Source organism: Engystomops pustulosus, chromosome 10, assembly GCF_040894005.1.
Source record: "Engystomops pustulosus chromosome 10, aEngPut4.maternal, whole genome shotgun sequence".
In the NCBI taxonomy this organism is placed as follows: Eukaryota; Metazoa; Chordata; class Amphibia; order Anura; family Leptodactylidae; genus Engystomops; species Engystomops pustulosus.
The window spans coordinates 50,921,185-50,946,183 of record NC_092420.1 but is presented as its reverse complement, the minus strand read 5'-3'; the positions used below and the strand labels follow the sequence as shown (position 1 = coordinate 50,946,183).

The 24,999-nt window shown below is 41.6% G+C and overlaps 1 protein-coding gene across 1 annotated transcript; it reads right to left on the bottom strand.

Moving 5' to 3' along the window:
- Positions 1-5,771: 5,771 nt before the first annotated feature.
- Positions 5,772-24,124, bottom strand: LOC140104177 (beta-1,3-galactosyltransferase 2-like). Its single transcript, XM_072127580.1, has 2 exons — positions 24,067-24,124; positions 5,772-6,924 (listed from the first exon to the last, which is right to left on the bottom strand). Exon 2 carries the CDS (start codon positions 6,825-6,827, stop codon positions 5,775-5,777), a length of 1,053 nt encoding a protein of 350 aa, XP_071983681.1. The 5' UTR covers positions 6,828-6,924; positions 24,067-24,124; the 3' UTR covers positions 5,772-5,774.
- Between the last annotated feature and the right edge of the window lie 875 nt (positions 24,125-24,999).

Below are 24,999 nucleotides of genomic sequence, written 5' to 3'. Positions count from 1 at the left end.
GAAGAGCTTAACATACATTTTAAAACACATATTAATCTTGACTTGAGATCCAGCATTCTGTGTCTCTGCCAGCTCCTATTGTGGCCCCTTCATCTCTCCCTTAAATTGCTTCCCCATCCCATCTCTCCTTTATATTGAGGCTACTCTCATCTCCCCCAATATTGTGGCCTACCATCTTTCCCTCAAAATTTTACCCTTAATTTCCCAGTCATATTGTGGCCTCCCATTTCTCCCCTTTATTGTGGACCCTCTCATCTACCCAAATATTGTGGACTCTCATCATCCCCTCATATTATGCCCCTATCATATTTCCTTCATATTGTGCCCCCTCATCTTTTCCACATATTATGGCTTCTCTCATCTCCCCCTCATATTGTGGTCCCTCTTATATACACCTCATATTGCGGCCCCCTTGTAGTGTTGTCGCTCATCTGCTGTCATCTTGTGGCTTCTCATCTCTCCCTTATATTGTGGCACCTTATACTCGCTCATATTATTGCCTTTCACCTCCCCCTCATATTGTGGAATCTCCTCTCCCCCATATTGTGACCCCTCATATCTCCTTATTTTGTGGGCCCCCATACCCCCTTACATTGTGGCCCCTCATAACCCTTTATTTTCTGAGCCCTCAAACCCCCTTACATTGTGGCCTCTCATCTTCCCCACATATTCTGTCCCCCTCTCATCTCTCTCCCTCACATTGTGGCCCCCTCTCATCTCTTCCTTATATTGTGGCCCCTTATCTCTCCCTCGTGTTTTAAAACCCTCTTATCTCCCAACCCTCTTATCTCTCTTATTGTGACCACCTTTTATTGTGGGCCTTCATACCCCTCATCTTGTAGCGCCTCTCATTCCCTTTATAGTGTGCCCCCTCATACACCCTTACATTTTGGCACTTCCCAACCCCTTATATTGTGAAGTACAACAATTATCAGGAGGCCATTATAAGCACCACCTGAGTTAAGTGAGAAGCAGGTACACTGCTGAAAAAAATAAAGGGAACACTCAAATAACAAATCTTAGATTTGAATGTATGAAATATTGTTATTGAATTCTTTGTTCTGTACAAAGTTAAATGTGTTGACAACAAAATCACCATTAAATCATCAATAAAAATAAAATTTACTAACCAATGGAGGCTTGTATTTGGAGTCACACAAAAAACTAAAGTAGCAAAGCACACTACAGGTTGATCCAACTTTGATTTAATGTCCTTAAAACAAGTCAAAATGAGGGTAAGTATTGTGTGTGGGCTCCACGTTCTTGTAGGACCTTCCTACAATGCCTTGGCATGCTCTTGATGAGCTTGCAGGTGGTCCCCTGAGGGATCACTCCCCAAACCTGGATTAAAACCTCCTCCAACTACTGGACAGTCTGTGGTGCAACGTGACATTGGCGGATGGAGAGAGGCATGATGTCCCAGATGTGCTCAACTGGATTCAGGTCTGGGGAATAAACGGGCCAGTCCATACCTTCAATGCCTTTATCTTGCAGGTACTGCTCACACACTTCAGCCACTTGGGGTCAATTGTCCTGCATTAGGACTAACCCTGTCACATGTGCTCAGTGTGAACCTGCTTTCATCTTTGAAGAGCATCAGTGGCACATTTGCCAACCTGGTGTTCTCTGGCAAATGCCAAGAGTCCAGCATGGTGTTGGTCTGTGAGCACAAACCCCATATGTGGATGTTGGACCCTCATACCTTCCTTATGGAATCGATTTCTAACTGTTTGTGCAGACACATGCATATCTATGGCCTGGTGAAGGGCATTTTGGCAGTGATCTCTGGAGGTCATCTGGCACAATCTTTCATCTACCAGAACTCCTCCTGTTTGTTTTTGCACAAAAGCAGTGGTAGTGGTCCTGCTGCTGGGTTGTTGCCCTCCTACGGCCCCCTTTCTCCTGGACACTACGCTGACAGACACAGCAAACCTTCTTGTCACAGCTCACATTGATGTGCCATCCTGGATGAGCTGCACTACCTGAGCCACTTGTGTGTGTTGTAGAGGCTGTCTTATGCTACCACGAGTGTGAAAGCACCACCAACACTCAAAATTAACCAAAACATCAGCCGGAAAGCATATGTACTGAGTTGTGGTCTGTGGTCCTCCACCTGACAAACCACCTGTTGTCTATTCCATGTGCACATCAGCATGTGAAATTGATTGTCAATATATGTTGCTTCCTAATTGGACCGTTTGATGTCACAGAAGTTTGATTTACTTGGAGTTATATAGTGTGCCCTTTATTATTTTGAGCAGTGTATATGTAGAGTTTCCTGACTTTGCCACAACCATACCTGACACACACACTACCAGTTCAGAAATTACCCAGTTTTCCACTGGACATATACCCAACTCGGCCAAAGCAACAAACTCTGTAGAGTGAGCTGTCAATCAACACCTGAAGCAGGAGCAGCACTGCAGCAAGAAGCCTGCAGCCAGAACCCATATGGAGATGACAGAGATCTTAAGAACTATAATTTTGTATAAAATAGCACAACTTTATAAATAGCAGTTGAGACTATTACTCACATGTTGTTATTGCAGAAGATAAGAAACATTAAGTTTTGAGTGTAAAAAATGTGTTAGATTTGTGATTGGATCCAGAATTGTGTAAACAAAATCATGTAAAGACTTAAAAGGACCAAGTCAAGTCAAATAAACCATCAAAGGGGTATGTACTGCGACAATAACTATTAAACTCGTTTATAAATTATGTTTACATTTACCATCATATTACTTTTAATTTGTTGTTATATAGATATTGTTCACAACATATAATGTTATAGCCCTACAAATGGCCAAATGTCTGAGGCTGATAAGTATATACATATATATATATATATATATATATATATATATATATCCTGAGTGCGCCACTATTGTTCTATTGTTTGAGTCTCCAATGGAGATGCATTCTGGTGTAATTATTGACAATAAAAGTCACTCGATCGATCATGCCATGTCACTCTGCTATGTGAAAAGCCAACAAAAGTTATCTTTTACCAGGAAATACATGGCTTCTAGGGAGCCAAGCATTATTTTACTCTCTATAAATTTCAGAAACATTACTTTATTATGTGAGATTGAAGCATTACCTAGCAAGAATTGCAAAAAATGGTGGAAAGTGGGGAAAGCTTTAATGAAAAGGGTTTATTGCTTACTAGAGGTACATTCCCAGTCATGTATTCTAATTAAGTTGTACAAAACCCTTTTCTTATTTGTTATTTTGTTATAGATTTTATATTTCCCTTACTTAGAGAACTCACTTACATTTATGTACTTTGTACTCTACAGAACATTGAAAAAAACATTTGAACAAGATATTATATTATTATATTTTTATGTCCAATAAAATATAGATCATTATGTGAGATCAAGGAAGTTAGACTTCCTCAAGCAATGAAATAATGAGTGTTGTAAATAACAGTGTATTACCAGAAGGCCTTGATAGAGACATACTACTCCCAATTACTTCCAAGGCTGCACATCTTGGTTTTTGTTTAAGGGCCATATTATTAAATTGTACAGCTGAAAGGAATCATTTAAAAGTATAAAGGGTGTATTCTACTTTCACTATCATTTTATGCATTGTATAAGAAAATTATTGCAATTAAACTTGAAGATTGATTTGAACTGCAGCACGGGCACTGTAACAGTTCGGCAATACAGTGCACTGTATTGCTGCACTCTCCTAGTTCTGACTGAACAATTTATCTCCCCTCTTCTCTATTGTTTATTTTGTCAAGAGAATGTTTCCCAGTTGTGGGTCATCATTAAGGCGGAATACTTTTTAATTAGTGTTACGCTGCCTGTTACTAGCGTTTTGCTAGTGTGTTGTGTCTTATCATTGATGCCTGTTGAAATTATGGAGACAATTGTGCTATTAACATCTTTAAAATTCAAATGTGAGCTCCTCCAATGTGTGGCCACCTCATTTAATTTTGGCTGGAAGTGTTACACTTCTATTTATATAGTCCCATGTGATTGTACAGCACTGATATCTGATGTCCTCATCATACTTTAGAAAGTGATTCACCAGCTTCCACCTGATATTCTGGTTCCAGGAAAAGTAATTTTTATATCAAAATCTTTATACAGTATTATAATTTCTAGAATGGGAGCTGTGGGGGCTATGAGAGCCCCCACCATCCTAAAATAATTTAATTAGGGACGATAAGTAAGCACAGGGAGACCCTTTTTTCTCCTCAATCCCTGTGATGCTTTCACTGCAACTGACTTTAGTCTCCAGGTCATGGGTGTAACTACCAGGGTGGCAGGCAGCATGGGGTCCTTCATCAAAGTGGGCCTGAATTACTTCAGACACAAGAAGCAATTATTGATTAAAGCATAACTAAACTATTGTAAAATGTTAAATAACAATAGTGCAGATTAGACCTACCAAAGTGTCTAATGACTTTAAAAACAGTACCTGAATACAGTAGTTTAATTTCCTTAGAATGTTGAATTATCAAGGTAAATATTCTGTAGGAATAGAAAGAGTTAAACATTTGACTGCTTATCTCCATGAGGTGGAGGAAGGGTCGACTCCAATTTTCAGTAGGCCCCTGGGCGACAGAACCTCAGTAGGCCCCTGGGCGACCGAACCTCAGTAGGCCCCTCTGCAGTGGTGGCATTAAAAATTCAGAAACTAAAACAGTCTCCTGTACCCTAAAATATTCTCTAATTTATCATAATAAACAACCCCCTCATAGGTACTTTATGTAACCCCCCTCACATCCTATGGATTCATTAGATACAGCCCCTTCACCCCTATGGATTTCTTATCTATAGCCTTATGTGGGCCCCCCATCTTCTCTGGGCCCTGGCACTTGGCCCGGTATGCCCAGTGCTGGCGCCGGCACTAGGTGGAGGAACTCCCAATGTTTCAAGATGCACAGCTCACTGCAAGTTGGCATATAAAGATTTACTTAGCTCTACTAAGTTTTATTACAGAACTGTGTGTATAAATGTACACACTGCATATTTTTTGTCCTTCACTGCATATTTAATGTAAGCTTTGTCTGATACTTTAACTTTTCTGATTAGATTATAATAGGACTGTGTTGCTGCGGTTCATATTTCTGTAGTGTAATATAATTGTGTACATTATTCCTATAATCCTTTACTGAAATCAGTATCTTTATTACTCCTATCATGTGATATCAATATGTGTATTATCCCTGCACTGTGACATCACTGTATATATTATCCCGGTACTGTGGTTTATTTGTGGATATTATTCCTGCACTGTGACATCACTGTGTAAAATTATTCCTGTATTGTGGTATCTCTAAGTGTATGATCTCTATATTGTGATTTTGCTGTGTTTTTTATTTGTGTACTATGACATCCCTCTGTGTATTATCCCTGCACTATGACATCCCTCTGTGTATTATCCCTGCACTATGACATCACTGTGTATATTGTCCCTGTACTATGTCATCATGGTGTGTATTGTCCCTGTATATCTCACCACTGTGTTCATTCCTATTCTGTGATGTCACTGTCTTATTATTTCTGCACTGTGAAACATGTAGCCATAATGCTCTGTACTGTGACCTCATCATTATATAAAGCTTTCTGTCATGTAGGGGACCTATTCCAAGTTTTGTTTTGGGGTCTCATGGTTACTTGTGGCTCTTTGAATCAGGATACAATTGGTTAGCAGGCTGCTCCATACACTCCATGTGGGCAGGCAAATTTTAAATTAATTTTTATTTAAAATATTCATATTATTTTCAAAGATAAATAATTATACACATCCATGTGTTATCTAGACTTTGAACATTTCTCTTTATATTCTTGTGTAATTTTCCAATAATTAATGATGTCAGTTGGAGTCATGTAATGAGAGGTAATAATTCTGTTATAGACACATGGTTGATATCGAACACGGTAGTTATAAAACAAATATGGATGTGGAGGAGCTGTCACCTTCACACCTTCCCTGTCAAGACACAGTCCTACAAAGACATCTTCTAGATAAATATATTTTACATGAAATGATGAATTTAAAATCTTTGTTGCTACATCCCCAGAGAATACATAGCCTGTCCCTGAGCAAAAGGTAGGATAAAATTCCCCTGCATATTGGGAATAAGGCATGTGCCATTTACTGTCTTTGTTTCTGTGTGGCCTATGTTTTTCCAAAACAAATCCAGTAAAAAAATTTTGTTTTTGTGGTTGATCAGGTCCCAATAAGTCCATTAAACGATAAGTGTTCACAAACATATCACTATCAGTCTTCATGACATACTTGGCTCTAGGACAATAGTTAGAGACCCATTCTATGCCCATCAATATTTTAATGGGGAGATTGTTGTATGTATCCTGAAAGTCTTTTTGGATGATATCATGATGCTTTTCACTTTCCTCCAAGATGGAGTTTGATTTCTGAGTGTTATCTTTCCCCAAAAGAAACAAACACATGACAGTTGCTCCATTTTCTAATGTCGCTCCAAATGTGGTCCTTATAGCTCTGCGACTCTCAACTTCATTAGCGACCGTTGCTATTAAGAATATTAAAAAAGGGCTTTCATCCTTGCATTTATTTGGCTCATTCATGATGTATGGGTAGGATGTAATATTTATATATTCCAAGGTAAGGTTGTAAGGTTGTGTTTTAGATTGCACGTCTTCAATCCGCTGAACTTCATATTTCTTTCTTTCTGGATTGTTTAAAGGAGACATTTTGTTTCTTGGATTTTGGTAACTTAAATGTCCTTTCCAGTAAATGTGATATGCAGCTAATAGGCTACAGAGTGCAATGGTGTAAATTATAGCAAAAATGAATGCCTTAAAAGACTTTTTAGGTAACTCCATTGTAAATCAGGTCTTCAACATGCATAAAGGTGATAATGTAGTTATTATTCTGCATAAATATAGGCTTTTCCCCTCCAAGTTTACATTTCTTATTTACCTAGAAAATTATAATAAAAATATCATCTCAGAAAATCATCATAACATTCAATAATACCCTACTGTTATCAATAGAAACAAAGGAATGAAAAAATTGCCTTGTTTGGGGTTTAGTCTTGCATTAATGAGAATATATAAGAAAGTATCCCTACAATATACTGTATTTAGAATTTAGAAGATTATCTGCCAAGCATTTGCATTATGGGGGCATGGCTGACAAAAAAAATTTTGGAGAAACATCTCTAACATCCTAACCCCCTATTATGAATTTATGTATTCGACTAAACCCCAAACTTGGTTCAAGCAGGTTTGGTAATGGGTATTACCATATGTGTGCATGGATTGATCCTGGACATCAAATAGGATGGAAATGGGAGTGGGGAGAGGCTCTGTCAATCACAATTATTAGTAAAACATAGCAGAGTGTATTGTAAATCAAGACAAGATTAGAACGAGGCAGTATAAATAAACTGACACTATCAGCACATCCTCAGAAGTGTTGCAGTTAATGTAAATCAATACTTTGCCTAGTATTCAATTATTAGAGCTCTAACACATTGAAATGATATGTACTACTATCTAAAGATATGCTTGGTAATATAATCTCCATTCCAACAGATTTCTCTAGAAATAAAAATGCATAAATATAGCAAAATAGACACATGCACATTAGTTAAGTGTTTAAACAGTCTGTTAAATCATCTAAAATTTCCCACAGGGTCCTGAGTGTACACCAAGACCACATATAATTTTCCTCCTAATGCTTAATGAGACCAGCTATGTGAGCATCCTATAGATTGTCCTACAGCATTTTCACCCTTCATTATCTAATGTATCCATCTGTTTAATAGGCCTCATATTTGCAACTTTTCTAAAAGAACTGGTCTTCAGATATTTGTATAATTGACAAAACATTAAAATCTGATGATGGTTATTAATGTGAAATCCCTACTTAATAGCCGTGTTATATAAACATACATATTACTTTGTTTTATTAGCATTTGTAATAGATTACTATTGCTTCAGATGACTGATTCCGTATTAATATAATAATATGATGCCTAACAAATGGAATGTATATTTTTTTCCTAAGCCTTTGAATTATTTCTTTTTAGAAATAGTGATAAATAAGCTTCTTTGTGCTTTTTTCTGCTTCTTTCTCCTGCAGTGAGCAAAACATATGAAAGCCTTCTGAGGTCTGCCCTCCTAATTAAAAAAATGATTTGCTGAAGCTATAATGAATTTTTCTAACAAATTAAATAATGATGAAAGGCAGAGGAAAAAGAAGAGCACAGGAATGTACTGAACTTTACAAAGTTTAATGCACTAGTGATTTATGTCATTTTGTTTATATATATTTTTGTATATTGCATTGCTCTTGTTTGATGAAAAGTGGATGGGTAACTGATACCAGAACTGATCTCATAATTGGTTTAGGATCCAGTCTAACAAAAGTTATATGAGGTATTGTGCTGTCCAGTGCACCATAAGGTTATTAGTTGGCTCCAGTGTAAAACTCTATCCAGTATGTTAACTCAATATTCTTTCTGTTCACATAGATGGTAATCAACCTCTATTTATTTGACTTGGTAGGAGAAAACAGATAAGAAGTTACAAGCTGAGACATCAGGTTTCTATTCCTGTAGGTAGAAATATGTAGGTTTCTACATATTTCTACATGTTTCTCTGCCTAAGTGACAAGCACTTGGACTTTTGCAAAGGCATTCAACATTGTTCCTCATAAATACCTAATGGGTAAAATATGGTCTATTGATTTGGCAGCAATAATTTGTTATTGGGTTGAAAACTAAAGGATTGTAACCAGAGAGTTGTTGTGGTCAATGATTCACCAGTGATAAATGGTGTACCCAGAGTTCTGTACTTTGTCCACTATTATTTAATTTATTTATGATTTGAGTTAGAAATTAATAGCACTGTGTCTATTTTTGCAGAAAACACCAAGCTGTGTAGTGTAATACAAAAATTTGAGCACAAGTAAGGATGGAGGTGTTCGGTGTAATACAGTCTATGGAGGATGTTCATAGGCTGCAGGGTGACTGAGTGTTTCGTCATCCACTTGCCAAATGAGTTTCAATGTGGATTAATGTAAGGTTATGCATCTACACTCACCGGCCACTTTATTAGGTACACCTGTCCAACTGCTCGTTAACACTTAATTTCTAATCAGCCAATCACATGGCGGCAACTCTGTGTATTTAGGCATGTAGACATGGTCAAGACAATCTCCTGCAGTTCAAACCGAGCATCAGTATGGGGAAGAAAGGTGATTTGAGTGCCTTTGAACGTGGCATGGTTGTTGGTGCCAGAAGGGCTGGTCTGCGTATTTCAGAAACTGCTCATCTACTGGGATTTTCATGCACATGCATCTCTAGGGTTTACAGAGAATGGTCCGAAAAAGAAAAACCATCCAGTGAGCGGCAGTTCTGTGGGCGGAAATGCCTTGTTGATGCCAGAGGAGAATGGGCAGGCTGGTTTGAGCTGATAGAAAGGCAACAGTGACTCAAATCGCCACCCGTTACAACCAAGGTAGGCAGAAGAGCATCTCTGAACGCACAGTACGTCGAACTTTGAGGCAGATGGGCTACAGCAGCAGAAGACCATACCGGGTGCCACTCCTTTCAGCTAAGAAGAGGAAACTGAGGCTACAATTTGCACAAACTCATCGAAATTGGACAGTAGAAGATTGGAAAAACACTGCCTGGTCTGATGAGTCTCGATTTCTGCTGCGACATTCGGATGGTAGGGTTAGAATTTGGCGTCAACAACATGAAAGCATGGATCCATCCTGCCTTGTATCAACGGTTCAGGCTGGTCGTGGTGGTGTCATGGTGTGGGGAATATTTTCTTGGCACTCTTTGGGCCCCTTGGTACCAATTGAGCATCGTTGCAACGCCACAGCCTACCTGAGTATTGTTGCTGACCATGTCCATCCCTTTATGACCACAATGTACCCAACATCTGATGGCTACTTTCAGCAGGATAATGCACCATGTCATAAAGCTGGAATCATCTCAGACTGGTTTCTTGAACATGACAATGAGATCACTGTACTCAAATGGCCTCCACAGTCACCAGATCTCAATCCAATAGAGCATATAGTTCCAGTTCTCCTGCAGCTCCTCTTTTCTATCGGCTTCATGTATAACAACGCGGGAAGAGACGTGTCAATGCACTTTTCCTGTGCATACACTAAGACTTGGTGATTTCAGTGGATGATGACATCATAGTGTGTGCAGAAACGGGTCCAGGCACTCTGCACACGATGTTACACATGATCCCGAGAAAGGAGAGGGAACAGAAGCTGCGGGCAGCGCCAGAGGTAAGTACTATGTTTTTTTTTTTATGAACTAGAGTATAAGCAGAGAAAGGATTTTTTCACCACATAATTATGCTGTAAAGTTCGGCTTATACTCGAGTATATGCGTTATGTTAATATTAGTTTCTAACTAAATAAGGTTACGGTTTGAAAAGTAGAACAAAATAAATTTTGAATTGGAAAATGTTTCCAAATGTGACATATTAAATTTTTATCAATATCTTTATATCTCTAAAAATAGGGCTTGTTCATCGAAGGCACTAATAACCTAAGTCACATTAAGTGGTTAAAGGAAATGTGGTCAGAGACAAAAATAATAAACATTTTTCCTGTTGTGTTTTTAGGTAGTTTAGTATTCTCACATATTTATCATTTGTTTCTCATAAATATAGTTAAGTAAAATATGTGCATATAGAACACATAGTAAGTTTATTACCAGGAATAAAAAAAGATTTTAAGGTTAAATTTGTCTACTTTAGCTTTAGGCATAGCCTCTGTACATTGACAACTATAAATTTAAGGGGTGGAGGTTAATATTTGAGGTTTTCTGTAACATTAATTCTGTTTGACACAAAAATATTAATCTTAAAATACCTGGTACCATTGCCAAGTGCATTGGTGTCTAAGAGGGTATGTAAAATAGTTTTTGTGTGAATATTTTATATTTTGCCTGTTTTAAATTTTTACTCACACACAGGTAAGCAGGAAACACATTACTTATCCTTATATACACTGGGCAGCCATCAGAGCAATAGGAGTGATATTGATGCATGGTGAGCAGTTACAACTATAAAAAAAGGACCCCTGAGTTGAGCCTCATATTCACTACAACCTATTGCTTTAGTACTTGATGTGGCCAGAACAGGCCTAACAATACCAATATATTATATCTAAAATAATCAGTTGCATCGGGTTTGAACATCAAAGCAGCCCAGCAGGGAATTCCCTCTCCAAGCTGCTTCCCAAAGATACAAGCAGTGCTGTCATTATTTAATCAACACTTTTAGGCAACAGATAGTGAGTATATATTATAGGTAAATAGTATATTTAAAAAAACATAAACATTAAAGCATTAATTTGACTGCAATCAGTTTTGTTTATGGGAAGTTTGGGATAATATTAATAATATTGCACTGGGGGGCTCTTTCAACATCTTTCTTGGGTTGAATTTATATAATCATTGCATAATTAAATTGGTATTGTCCAAGGGGAACAGTATGGACAGTTTTAGTGTGAGGGGTACTTATGTTTTCAAAAAATGACTGTGATATCATGCTGAGCTCTAAAATACATTTATTTTGTCTCATATTAAAAACTAAAATGATAAAGTCATGGAAAAATGTATATTAAAGGACATCTACCATCAGGATTATGGATTATAGACCAAGTACACTAACATGCTGGCATGTGCCCCCTTTGTCAGGTTCCACTATTCTTTAAGCTTTTTATGCCTTTGTTTTTAAGAAAAAAGACTTCAAAATGAGCCTGAGGGGCTCCACTCACCATAGAAGTGAATGGAGCCTGGAGCCCCTCAGGCTCATTAGCATAGTTTTTAACCCCTCCCCGACGGTCCCGGTGCATGGAGAGGGCTCGCGGGCCGAGCTCTCTCCATAGCCGGTAAGTCTTTGCTGCATATTGTGTTTTCACCTCGATCGCCGCCGGCAATGCTGCCGGCGGCTTCAAAAGGATTGCCGTGCATGGGTGCCTCCATCTTGTCGCGGACTGTCGCTCCCCGATGACTTCACGGGGAGCGGCAATCCGTCCCCATGGTAGCCTCGGGTGTACCGAATACCCAAGGCTACTTCGTGTTAACCCATGCATTACAATGTGCTAATTGCACATTGTAATGAATGGGGAGTAAAATCCACATATACTGCCATACAGTAGTATGGCAGTATATGATAGGATGAATCAGACTACCTAGGGTTAAAGTACCCTAGGGAGTCTGAAAAATAGTAAAAGTGAAAATAAAAAAAAGTAAAAAAAAAAAAAATTATAATAAAAAACCCTAAAAATTCAAATCACCCCCCTTTCCCTAGAACTGATATAAATATAAATAAACAGTAAAAATCATAAACATATTAGGTATCACCGCGTCCAAAAATGTCCGATCTATCAAAATATAATAACGGTTTTTCACTGCGTTTAACCCCGTAATGGAAAATAGCGTCCAAAGTTGAAAATGGTATTTTTTTGCCATTTGAAAAATATAAAAAAAATTAATAAAAAGTGATCAATAGGTCGCACAGTCCCACATATTATAGCAATGAAAACGTTATCAAAATTCTCAAAAAATGACACTACCCCCAGCTCCGTACACTAAAGTATGAAAAAGCTATTGGCGCCAGAACATGGCAAAATAAAAAAACATATTTTCTACAGGAGGTTTTAATTTGTTTAAATGTATGAAAAAATTATAAAACCTATACAAATTTGGTATCCACGTGATCGTACCGACCCAAAAAATAAAGTAGACCTGTCATTTGGGATGCAGAGTGAAAGCTGTAAAATCCAAGCCCACAAGAAAACATTGCAAATGTGGTTTTTCACCATTTTCACTGCATTTGGAATTTTTTTCCCCACTTCCCAGTACATGCCATGGAATACTAAATACCATCACTAGGAAGTTCAATTTGTTACACAGAAAATAAGCCATAACACAGCTCTTTTTGTGGAAAAATAACAAAGTTATAGATTTTTGAAGTTGGTAAGTGAATAATGGAAGTGAAAAAACTAAAAAAAGGCCCAGTCGTTAAGGGTTAAAGCATATTTTCTTAAAAATCAAGGGCTTAAGAAGTTAAAAGAAGAGCAAATCCTGATAAAGGGGCACACACCAGCATGTAAGTGTATTTCATTTATAATCCATGATCCTGATGGTAGATTTCCTTTAAGTGATATTAAGTGGGTAGAATTGTTGTAATATATGACAATTGGCATCTTTTGAAGTAGCCAGGCAGCTTTTTTTTATCAAAATTTTTTTTATTGAATTTTGTAAATACACAAGAATATGTACAAACATTAGGGACAAGTAAGCCCTGGAAGGTATGCTAGCCCTGCTATGTAAAGCTGTATATACATTTTACAAATTCTTTGTTTCTGTAGGTACTTCAAAAAGGAAAACAAACACACTGTTAAACCATAACATTAACAGGCCGAGAATTTCAAGATATGTGTCCAGACAGCTTTTTACGACATCCTGGAGTTTTTACAGCCTGATAAATTCCAACAAACCTGAAGATTTTTCGGTACAGACCTCAAAAGACACCTGGTCATCTCCCCCCATCCTGCATCATAACTTGGAAACAAATAAAGTGTTTAAATATTCCTGGACTCTCCCCCTAATTAACACTTTGTCCAATCATGAGAAAAAATTTTAACTAATTAATCAATGGGAGGTTCTGAAACCTGAACCGAATAGAAAATGTATAAAACATTGTGACATGCAGGTAAACAGTGTTCAGTCTATGGAGGCTGCCGGTACAAACCTGGGTGCCCCATGTTTCTCCAACCTCCAGGGAAATGCTAACAAAGGGATTTTTAAAAAGATATTGGAACCTGTCGTTGGCTAAAAATCACACTCCTGGTGACAGTTTCCCTTTAAGCTTTTAATGGGAATGGTGACCGTGTTTGACTTTAACTTAACTCTGGAAGAAACTCACTCAATTTTCTGCCAGTTGCATGTTCCTGACAATCAGATAATTATGACGACCTATTCTAGGGACAGGTCCTCTGTATCAAAAGGTTGAGCAATCTATTTAGGTTAAAAAATAGAAACGCCGTTTTCAATGTTAAAGAATATTTTAATATATCTTTTCCCCTATTGTGCCACTATACAGAACACCCTGCACGTTTTGCACAGCTCCCCTGCTATAGCAGTGATAGTATGCCACTACTATTAACTACTACTTAGTTTTTCCTACAGTCTCCAAAACACACTTTTATCTTTACCTGTCATGACAACACTGATATATTCACCCAGCATCTTTTTTCATTTCCTGCCAGCAGATAGAGATTTCTATTGTATCACTGGATCTAAACAGTAGTTATAATAGAGGCAGGCTATTACTTTTATGAATATGTAATGCACAAATGAGAAAATAGTTATCAAAATTAGTTATAGTCATTCAGACATTTTTACACATATGGTCCATTGTGTTTTATTCTTCACATAGAACAATAGATGTCTTACTATTTTATACTAGAATACGAATACGTTTAATGGTTTAATTATATTTTTATAAGAGATGAGCGAACATGCTCGTCCGAGCTTGATGCTCGGTCGAGCATTAGGGTACTCGAAACTGCTCGTTGCTCGGACGAATACTTCGCCCGCTCGAGAAAATGGCAGCTCCCGCCGTTTTGCTTTTTGGCGGCCAGAAACAGAGCCAATCACAAGCCAGGAGACTCTGCACTCCACCCAGCATGACGTGGTACCCTTACACGTCGATAGCAGTGGTTGGCTGGCCAGATCAGGTGACCCTGGGATAGACTAGCCGCTGCCCGCGCTGCTCGGATCATTCTGTGTCTGGATGCCGCTAGGGAGAGAGCTGCTGCTGGTCAGGGAAAGCGTTAGGGTGTTCTATTAGCTTACTGTTAGGCAGGAGTGATTCTCCAAGAACCCAACAGCCCTTCTTAGGGCTACAATAACGTTCTACTTTTTTTATTTTAATTTGCATCTAGTACCATTTTGTGAGGAATTAGCAGGGGGACTTGCTACCGTTGTGTTTAGCTCTTAGTGGCACACATATCCATAGCAAAGACCGAAGTGGGAAAATTTAGTAGGGGTTGGATTTCAATTAGGCACTAACTCAGTGTCATCTCATCTGGCATAGTAGTGTGCTTTGATACTTGGCTAGAAAATAGCCATAGGAGAATACAAAGAGCTTACTTACGCCTACAGTAGCGTTCTATATATTTGATTTCTGGTTGATCTGCTGGTGGCTGTACTTTCTGCAGTGCATGTACTAGCCAATTCTGAGCAATTTGTAGTGAGACTTGCGACCGCTGTGTTCTGCGCTTAGTGACGCACATATCCATAGCAAAGACCGAAGTGGGAAAATTTAGTAGGGGTTGGATTTCAATTAGGCACTAACTCAGTGTCATCTCATCTGGCATAGTAGTGTGCTTTGATACTTGGCTAGAAAATAGCCATAGGAGAATACAAAGAGCTTACTTACGCCTACAGTAGCGTTCTATATATTTGATTTCTGGTTGATCTGCTGGTGGCTGTACTTTCTGCAGTGCATGTACTAGCCAATTCTGAGCAATTTGTAGTGAGACTTGCGACCGCTGTGTTCTGCGCTTAGTGACGCACATATCCATAGCAAAGACCGCAGTGGGAAAATTTAGTAGGGGTTGGATTTCAATTAGGCACTAACTCAGTGTCATCTCATCTGGCATAGTAGTGTGCTTTGATACTTGGCTAGAAAATAGCCATAGGAGAATACAAAGAGCTTACTTACGCCTACAGTAGCGTTCTATATATTTGATTTCTGGTTGATCTGCTGGTGGCTGTACTTTCTGCAGTGCATGTACTAGCCAATTCTGAGCAATTTGTAGTGAGACTTGCGACCGCTGTGTTCTGCGCTTAGTGACGCACATATCCATAGCAAAGACCGAAGTGGGAAAATTTAGTAGGGGTTGGATTTCAATTAGGCACTAACTCAGTGTCATCTCATCTGGCATAGTAGTGTGCTTTGATACTTGGCTAGAAAATAGCCATAGGAGAATACAAAGAGCTTACTTACGCCTACAGTAGCGTTCTATATATTTGATTTCTGGTTGATCTGCTGGTGGCTGTACTTTCTGCAGTGCATGTACTAGCCAATTCTGAGCAATTTGTAGTGAGACTTGCGACCGCTGTGTTCTGCGCTTAGTGACGCACATATCCATAGCAAAGACCGAAGTGGGAAAATTTAGTAGGGGTTGGATTTCAATTAGGCACTAACTCAGTGTCATCTCATCTGGCATAGTAGTGTGCTTTGATACTTGGCTAGAAAATAGCCATAGCAATAGGATAGCATTGTTTGGTTTTAAAAACTCAAAAAAAAACAAAAAACACAAAAAAAAAACAAAAAACACAAAAAAAAACAAAAAACACAAAAAAAAACAAAAAAAAGTTAAAAAAAAAATAAAGTTATAACTCTCATTTTAAAAATGTTTAACCCGAGGGCTAGGGGTAGAGGACGAGGGTGGGGACGTGGGCGTCCAACTACTGCAGGGGTCAGAGGCCGTGGTCCTGGGCGGGGTGAGACACCACCTGCTGATGAGGGAGCAGGGGAACGCCGCAGAGCTACACTCCCTAGGTTCATGTCTGAAGTTACTGGGACTCGTGGTAGAGCACTGTTGAGGCCAGAACAGTGCGAACAGGTGATGTCGTGGATTGCTGACAATGCTTCGAGCAATTTGTCCACCACCAGTCAGTCTTCCACGCAGTCCACCCATGTCACCGAAATCGCCACTCCTCCAGCTCCTGCACCTCAGCCTCCTCCCCCCCAGTCTGCCCCCTCCCAGGAAAATTTGGCATTTGAACCGGCATACTCTGAGGAACTGTTTTCTGGACCCTTCCCACAGTCACAAACCACTTGTCCGGTTGCTGCTGAGCAATTTTCCGATGCCCAGGTTTTCCACCAGTCACAGTCTGTGGGTGATGATGACCTTCTTGACGTAGTGGAAGTGTGTAAAGAGGTGTCCGACGATGAGGAGACACGGTTGTCAGACAGTGGGGAAGTTGTTGTCAGGGCAGGAAGTCCGAGGGGGGAGCAGACTGAGGGATCGGAGGATGATGAGGTGACAGACCCAAGCTGGGTTGAGAGGCCGGGTGAACACAGTGCTTCTGAGACGGAGGAGAGTCCTCGACCAGAACAGGTTGGAAGAGGCAGTGGTGGGGCCAGACGGAGAGGCAGGGCCAGAGCTGGTGCATCAGCGCCAAATGTGTCAACTAGTGAAGCTCCCGTGGCGAGGGCTCTTGCGGCGAGGGCTAGATCTTCAGAAGTCTGGAGGTTCTTTAAGGAAACACCGGATGACCGACGGACTGTGGTGTGCAACATTTGCCAAACCAGGCTCAGCAGGGGTTCCACCACTACTAGCTTAACTACCACCAGTATGCGCAGGCATATGAATGCTAAACACCCCACTCAGTGGCAACAAGCCCGTTCACCTCCGGCCGTGCACACCACTGCTCCTTCCCCTGTGTCAGCTGCTAGTCAGCCCCCTGCCCAGGACCCTGCCACAAAAACCCCATCGTCGCCTCCACGATCCTCCACAGCATCCACCAGCGTTCAGCTCTCCATACCCCAGACGCTGGAGCGGAAACGCAAATATAGTGCAACCCACCCGCACGCCCAAGCCCTTAATGTGCACATCTCCAGATTGCTTAGCCTGGAGATGCTGCCCTATAGGCTAGTAGAGACCGAGTCCTTTCGCAACCTCATGGCGGCGGCCGCCCCTCGGTATTCGGTCCCCAGCCGCCACTACTTTTCCCGATGTGCCGTCCCAGCCCTGCACCAGCACGTGTCAGACAACATCATCCGTGCCCTGACCAACGCCGTTTCTGACAAGGTCCACTTGACCACGGACACGTGGACGAGTGCTGCCGGGCAGGGCCACTATATATCGCTGACGGCACATTGGGTTAACTTGGTGGAGGCTGGGACCGAGTCTGACCCTGGGGCTGGTCATATACTGCCGACGCCGAGGATTGCGGGGCCTACCTCGGTCCAGGTGTTTCAGGCCTACTATGCCTCCTCCTCCTCCCACCCCTCCTCCACCTCCTCCTCCGAACTACCATCCGTGGGCACGGCGCCATCAGTCGGTAGCTCTAGGCACAGCAGCAGTGCCGTCGCTAAGCGACAGCAGGCGGTGCTCAAACTGCTGAGCCTAGGCGACAAAAGGCACACCGCCCAAGAGCTATTACAGGGCATCACGGCGCAGACTGATCTGTGGCTGGCACCGCTGAACCTCAAGCCGGGAATGGTTGTGTGTGACAACGGCCGTAACCTGGTGGCGGCTCTGCAACTCGGCAGACTGACACATGTGCCATGCCTGGCCCATGTGTTAAATCTGATAGTTCAGCGTTTCCTCAAGACATACCCCAATCTGTCTGATTTGCTCACGAAGGTGCGCCACATCTGTGCGCATTTCAGGAAGTCCAGCCCAGATGCTGCCACTCTCAGGGCAGCGCAGCGCCGCCTCCAACTGCCCGCTCACCGACTGTTGTGCGACGTGCCCACGAGGTGGAATTCAACACTGACCATGTTATCCAGAGTTTACCAGCAGCGCAGAGCGATTGTAGACTGCCAGATGTCAACTTCCACCAGAACTGGTAGTCAGGTCAGTCAGCTTCCTCAAGTCTACAATGAGGAGTGGACGTGGATGTCTGATATCTGTCAGGTGCTGAGTAACTTTGAGGAGTCAACACAGATGGTCAGTGGCGATGCCGCCATCATCAGCCTCACCATCCCGCTGCTTGGCCTGTTGAAAAACTCTCTGGTCAGCATGAAGTCGGAAGCTTTGCGCTTGTCACAAGAGACAGGGGAAGAATATTCCCTTGTTGATAGCCAAAGCACCCTCAGGTCTGTTTCTCAGCGCATATCGGAGGAAGTGGAGGTGGAGGAGGATGAGGAGGAAGAGGAGGAGAATGTTGGCGAGACACAAGAGGGGACCATTGTTGAGTCCTTCACTGTTCAGCGTGTATGGGCAGAAGAAGAGGAGTTGGAGGAGTTGGAGGAGGAGGAAATGGACAGTCAGGCCAGTGAGGGGAGTGAATTCTTACGCGTTGGTACTCTGGCGCATATGGCAGATTTCATGCTAGGCTGCCTATCCCGTGACCCTCGCGTTCAAAGAATTTATTCCAGCACCGATTACTGGGTGTTCACTCTCCTGGACCCACGGTACAAGCAAAATCTTCCCACTCTCATCCCTGCAGAGGAAAGGAGTGTGAGAATGCATGAATACCAGCAGGCCCTGGTGCACAAGCTGAAACAGTATTTCCCTTCTGACAGCGCTAGCGGCAGAGTGCGTAGTTCTGCGGGACAAGTAGCGAGGGAGAGTAGGCGAGCAGGCAGCTTGTCCAGCACTGGCAAGGGTACGCTTTACAAGGCTTTTGCCAGCTTTATGTCACCCCAGCAAGACACTGTCACCTGTCCCCAGTCTCGGCAGAGTAGGGCTGATCTTTACAGAAAGATGGTGAGGGAGTACGTAGCTGACCATACCATCGTCCTAAATGATCACACAGCTCCCTACAACTACTGGGTTTCAAAGCTGGACATGTGGCACGAACTGGCGCTGTACGCCTTGGAGGTTCTTGCCTGCCCTGCCGCTAGCGTCTTGTCCGAGCGGGTTTTCAGTGCAGCTGGTGGCATCATCACCGATAAGCGTACACGCCTGTCGACTGACAGCGCTGACAGGCTGACGCTTATTAAAATGAATAAAGGCTGGATTTCTCAGAATTTCCAATCTCCACCAGGTGAAGGAAGCTCAACCTGAATAATTGATCCACTCCGCCTCCTCCTCATTTTCCTCCTTCTCCTCCTCTTTGTACAGTAAAGCAGAGGAAAATGGCTATTTTTTGACAGGGCCCACTGGCTCTTGCTATAGTACTTCATGTATTTAATTTTTCTGGAGGGCCACCTACCCGGTCCTCTGTTTGAAACAATTTTTGTGAGTGCCACATACAGGCACTCAATCTATTCCATTTTACTGGAGGGCCACCTACCTGCTCCTCTGGTTTGAAAAATTTTTGGGACTGCCACATACAGGCACTCAATCTATTCCATTTTACTGCAGGGCCACCTACCTGCTCCTCTGGTTTGAAACATTTTTGGGACTGCCACATACAGGCACTCAATCTATTCCATTTTACTGGAGGGCCACCTACCTGCTCCTCTGGTTTGAAAAATTTTTGGGACTGCCACATACAGGCACTCAATCTATTCCATTTTACTGCAGGGCCACCTACCTGCTCCTCTGGTTTGAAAAATTTTTGGGACTGCCACATACAGGCACTCAATCTATTCCATTTTTCTGGAGGGCCACCTACCCGGTCCTCTGTTTTAAAAAATTTTTGGGACTGCCACATACAGGCACTCAATCTATTCCATTTTACTGGAGGGCCACCTACCTGCTCCTCTGGTTTGAAAAATTTTTGGGACTGCCACATACAGGCACTCAATCTATTCCATTTTACTGGAGGGCCACCTACCTGCTCCTCTGGTTTGAAAAATGTTTGGGACTGCCACATACAGGCACTATCCAAATTAAATTGTCTCCATAGCAGCCTCCACACGTTGTCTCCATTGCTACCTCCAAAAGTCGTCCATATAGCTGCCTCCATACATCGTCCCTTTATCAAACGAGGTGTGTCAGGCAGAAATTTGGGTTGTTTTCATGGATTCCACATCAAAGTTGTTAACTTTGTCGCCACCCTGCTGTGTTATCCACAAAATATACTGGCAAACTTTTACCATTTAGGGATATTATTTCAGCGCTTCTTGCGCATCTGTTTACATTCCCCTCACCCGGCATATCCTAAACTTATAAGAACGCTACTACACTTGATCTTATACAAAAGGTTCTTAGAAGTGCTGTTTGGGGAGTAGCCTAGAGACAGGGGCTTGGATTGGCGAAAGCTCGCCTGGCAGCGGAGCGCCAGCTCCATGCGCATCATGCGCTTCTTGCGCATCTGTTTACATTCCCCTCACCCGCCATATCCCAAACTTATAAGAACGCTACTACACTTAACTTGGTGCAGGCTGGGACCGAGTCTGACCCTGGGGCTGGTCATATACTGCCGACGCAGAGAATTGCGGGGCCTACCTCGGTCCAGGTCTCAAAGGCCTACTATACCTCCTCCCACCCCTCCTCCACCTCCTCCTCCTCCGAATTACCATCCGTGGGCATGGCGCCATCAGTCGGTAGCTCTAGGCACAGCAGCAGTGCCGTCGCTAAGCGACAGCAGGCGGTGCTGAAACTGCTGAGCCTAGGCGATAAAAGGCACACCGCCCAAGAGCTATTACAGGGCATTCCACATCAAAGTTGTTAACTTTGTCGCCACCCTGCTGTGTAATCCACAAAATATACTTGCAAACTTTTACCATTTAGGGATATTATTTCAGCGCTTCTTTTAACATTCCCCTCACCCGCCATATCCTAAACTTATAAGAACGCTACTACCCTTGATCTTATACAAAAGGTTCTTAGAAGTGCTGTTTGGGGAGTAGCCTAGAGACAGGGGCTTGGATTGGCGAAAGCTCGCCTGGCTGCAGAGCGCCAGCTCCATCCCAAGATCCAACTAACATAGTTGCAGCACCTTTAATCTACTACTAGTTCACTGCCTCCATAATAATAATAATAATCTTTATTTATATAGCGTCATCATATTCTGTAGCGCTTTACAAATCATAGGAAACAAATACAAATGTAATGTAACAGAGCACAACATTTGTATGGAACAACAGGAGTGAGGTCCCTGCTCGCCAGAGCTTACGGTTTATGAAGATGATGGGGTAACACGAGGTAAAAGAATATTTAATGGTCAAGCCATTCTTCTTAGGGAATAGAAAAAAATATAATAAATGGAATTGCTGTCGCTTGAACCACTCAGCCGTCATCTTATATACCAGGTCCAGGGTGAATGGGACTGCAGAGAAGTCTGGTGCCTGTTGGTTGCTGGATAACAGATGGGAGGACGACACAGGACGGGTTAGTAGAAGAGTTAAAACTTCATGCAGTTAATGAGTGTTATAGGCTTGCCTAAAGAAATGGGTTTTAAGAGCACGTTTGAAACTTTGGAGGTTAGGTATTAGTCTGATAGTCCGGGGCAGAGCATTCCATAGAATTGGTGCAGCGCTAGAGAAGTCTTGGAGACGCGAGTGGGAGGTCCGCACTAGGGTAGAGGTTAATCTAAGATCACTGGCGGATCTAAGAGCACGGGTTGGGCGATAGACTGAGATAAGAGAGGAGAGGTAGGGGGGTGCAGCATTATACAGAGCTTTATGGATGAGGGTTATTATTATTTTAAACTGTATTCGAAAGGAGACTGGCAGCCAGTGCAGCGACTGGCATGAACTGTAAGCATACATGGTCCCCTTATCAAACGAGCTGTGTCAGGCAGAATTTTGGGTTGTTTTCATGGCTTCCATGTTAACTTTGTCGCCACCCTGCTGTGTAATCCACAAAATATACTGGCAAACTTTTATCATGTACCGATATTATTTGAGCGCTTCTTGCTCACCTCCTTTGGTTCCTCTCTGACACCCATTGGTTTGAAGCCTGAGTCCAATTAGGGTATGTCGCCATGCCACTCTCTAGCCTGCTGCCGCTGCCTCTGCATGCCGTCCCCTATAGTGTCAGGGTCAATTATTGGATGTTTTAGATGCTATCTAGCTTCATTCTGTCACTCTGTCATGGCCATGCTGTTGCCCATAATTTTGGCATAATGGTGCGATTAGGCAGCCTCAGAGGCATCCATGCATGCTGCCCCTGCTGTTTCCTGTCCATTTCCGTGGTGTTTCCATCCTTTTCTGAGGTTCCCAGGTGTTTGGCCAAGCTTCCCTGTGCAGAGCCTTGGTCCCCTTGAAAAATGCTCGAGTCTCCCATTGACTTCAATGGGGTTCGTTATTCGAGACGAGCACTCGAGCATCGGGAAAAGTTTGTCTCGAATAACGAGTACCCGAGCATTTTAGTGTTCGCTCATCTCTAATTTTTATGTTTTATTTTATGTATCACCAATGCTATTTTTACATATAATTTCATTCATTTGTACTGTAATAGAAATATACGTTTTGTTGTAGCGCCATGTGAAATTTACCTGAATGCCCCTGCAACTTTTTGCCATACCAAGATACCAGATAACAGTGGGGATGAATTACATTGCCAGATCTGCTAGTTTTTTTTTTTTAGCTTTTTTGCCCCACATACCACTTGATCTTTTTCTTGATGGGGTGTATAATAGGACAGGCAGGGGGATGAATGCCTTAGCCTGCCATATTAACTATAGTCTCCACTGGAAGACTAAATCTAGCAACTAAACCAGACCTGGACTGCCCTCGCAGAGATTATGTCTGCATCCACCTAAAACCTCATTGCTATGCCGTGCGCAAGCGGGGGTGAATACTAAGAATGCTGTTTAACATGACAGTCTTAACAGATTTTGCCCAGTGTGTCACATCCTCCTGTTATTGTTGATCTTGGTGTAATCGTACTTCTCATCTAGTGGTCATTGACCAATACAAAAAACACAATATATGAAATAATACATGTATTATTATGTATTATTATTACTTGTAATACATGTAATAATACATGAAACACAGCAACCTCCACACATGCTCTAAATAGAGTGTGACTAATGTAACTGTAGAGGTGTTCACCTGTCACAGTTTTGCTACAACAATGCATACCTACTATTCTACAGTTTGCTGCATTTACTCTTTATGCCCTAGTCTCAGTATGGAGGGTGAGACAGTTTAATAGTGTGTAAAGCCAGATCACAGAGAGGCTAACGTAGACCCCCAGTCTCAGAATAATTTAAAAAAGTTGATTTTAGAAGGAAGGAGTCCATGGATAACAAATATAAAATGATTACCACCACCACAGTACCTGGATCTATGAGTAAATGCCCCTGGCTCATCATATTTGATTCTGATGGTAGATTTCCTTTAATGGTAATATTTACTGATTTTTGGACACTGGGAAATAAGTCAAGAAGCATCTATTGTGAACAGTGTAAATCCTATAAAATCATCTGGAACTCAGCAAACAGCTATGTTCGGCTCACCAATCCCCTGTACATGTCATATTGCATACCTGTTTCTGATGTGCATTACAGTTGACCAAGAACGGTCCATCCAGTTTCCTTCAAAGCTTGCAAGGGAATAATACCGTAAAAGAATTGTTTGTCATGATAATACCTGTGGAGCCACACCTTCCTAATCACCAGTCTAAAGCAGAACATTGAAAACGTGAAAAGTTACTTTCTAGCAGTTTGCTTTTTCTATCACTCAGTCACAAAACTGTTTTCGTCTAGTTTTTTACCTCTACACATATTGACCTTTTAGTGGTGAATGTCACAATCATATGTTTCCACCAATTATAATGCATGTTTTTCATTTAATAAAATCTTGCACTTTATTAGGAAGTGAAATCTACAATAATTTATATAAGACCTTCATAAATGTCAACATTGAATGTAATCTACAATACAAATAACAAAAGTAAACCTTATCTTACAAATAGGATTATTTCCTGGAAAAGATAGCAGACTGTTACTGAATGCAGATGAAGTATTAATATATCTTTTTTACATATAAAGATTCATCTGATTGACTTGGGAGCTTAGAAATGTCCAAGATAATTCTTTTTCTTTCAAATTAAAACTACTCTAAACCGGAAAACTATGAAGCCAAGTGGGGGCAAATTAACAAATGTTGGTGCACCATGCAGCAATTCTGGATGTTCTCCCACCTTGTAGGTGACATCGGAAATACTAAAAGGCCACAGTCTCTTAGTTTATTTAGCATAGGTCAATTTTATGCCAGACTCTACTTGGTGCAGGATTGCACTATAAGCTGCATCAGAAACTAGTGCAGGAGATATTTTATGCGCTGGTGTTCTGATCTTTGCCCATTTGGTGACCTGGTTCACTCCACGGCCTACCACACACTTGGTGTGGACCTGGTGTTAGGTATTAAAAGACTCAATTGCTTCAACACCAGTACAAACCTTGATAAATCCTACCAG

Coding starts and splice junctions, on each gene's coding strand:
- LOC140104177 (XM_072127580.1), bottom strand. CDS start 6,827: ATGGAGTTACCTAAAAAGTCTTTTAAGGCATTCATTTTTGCTATAATT.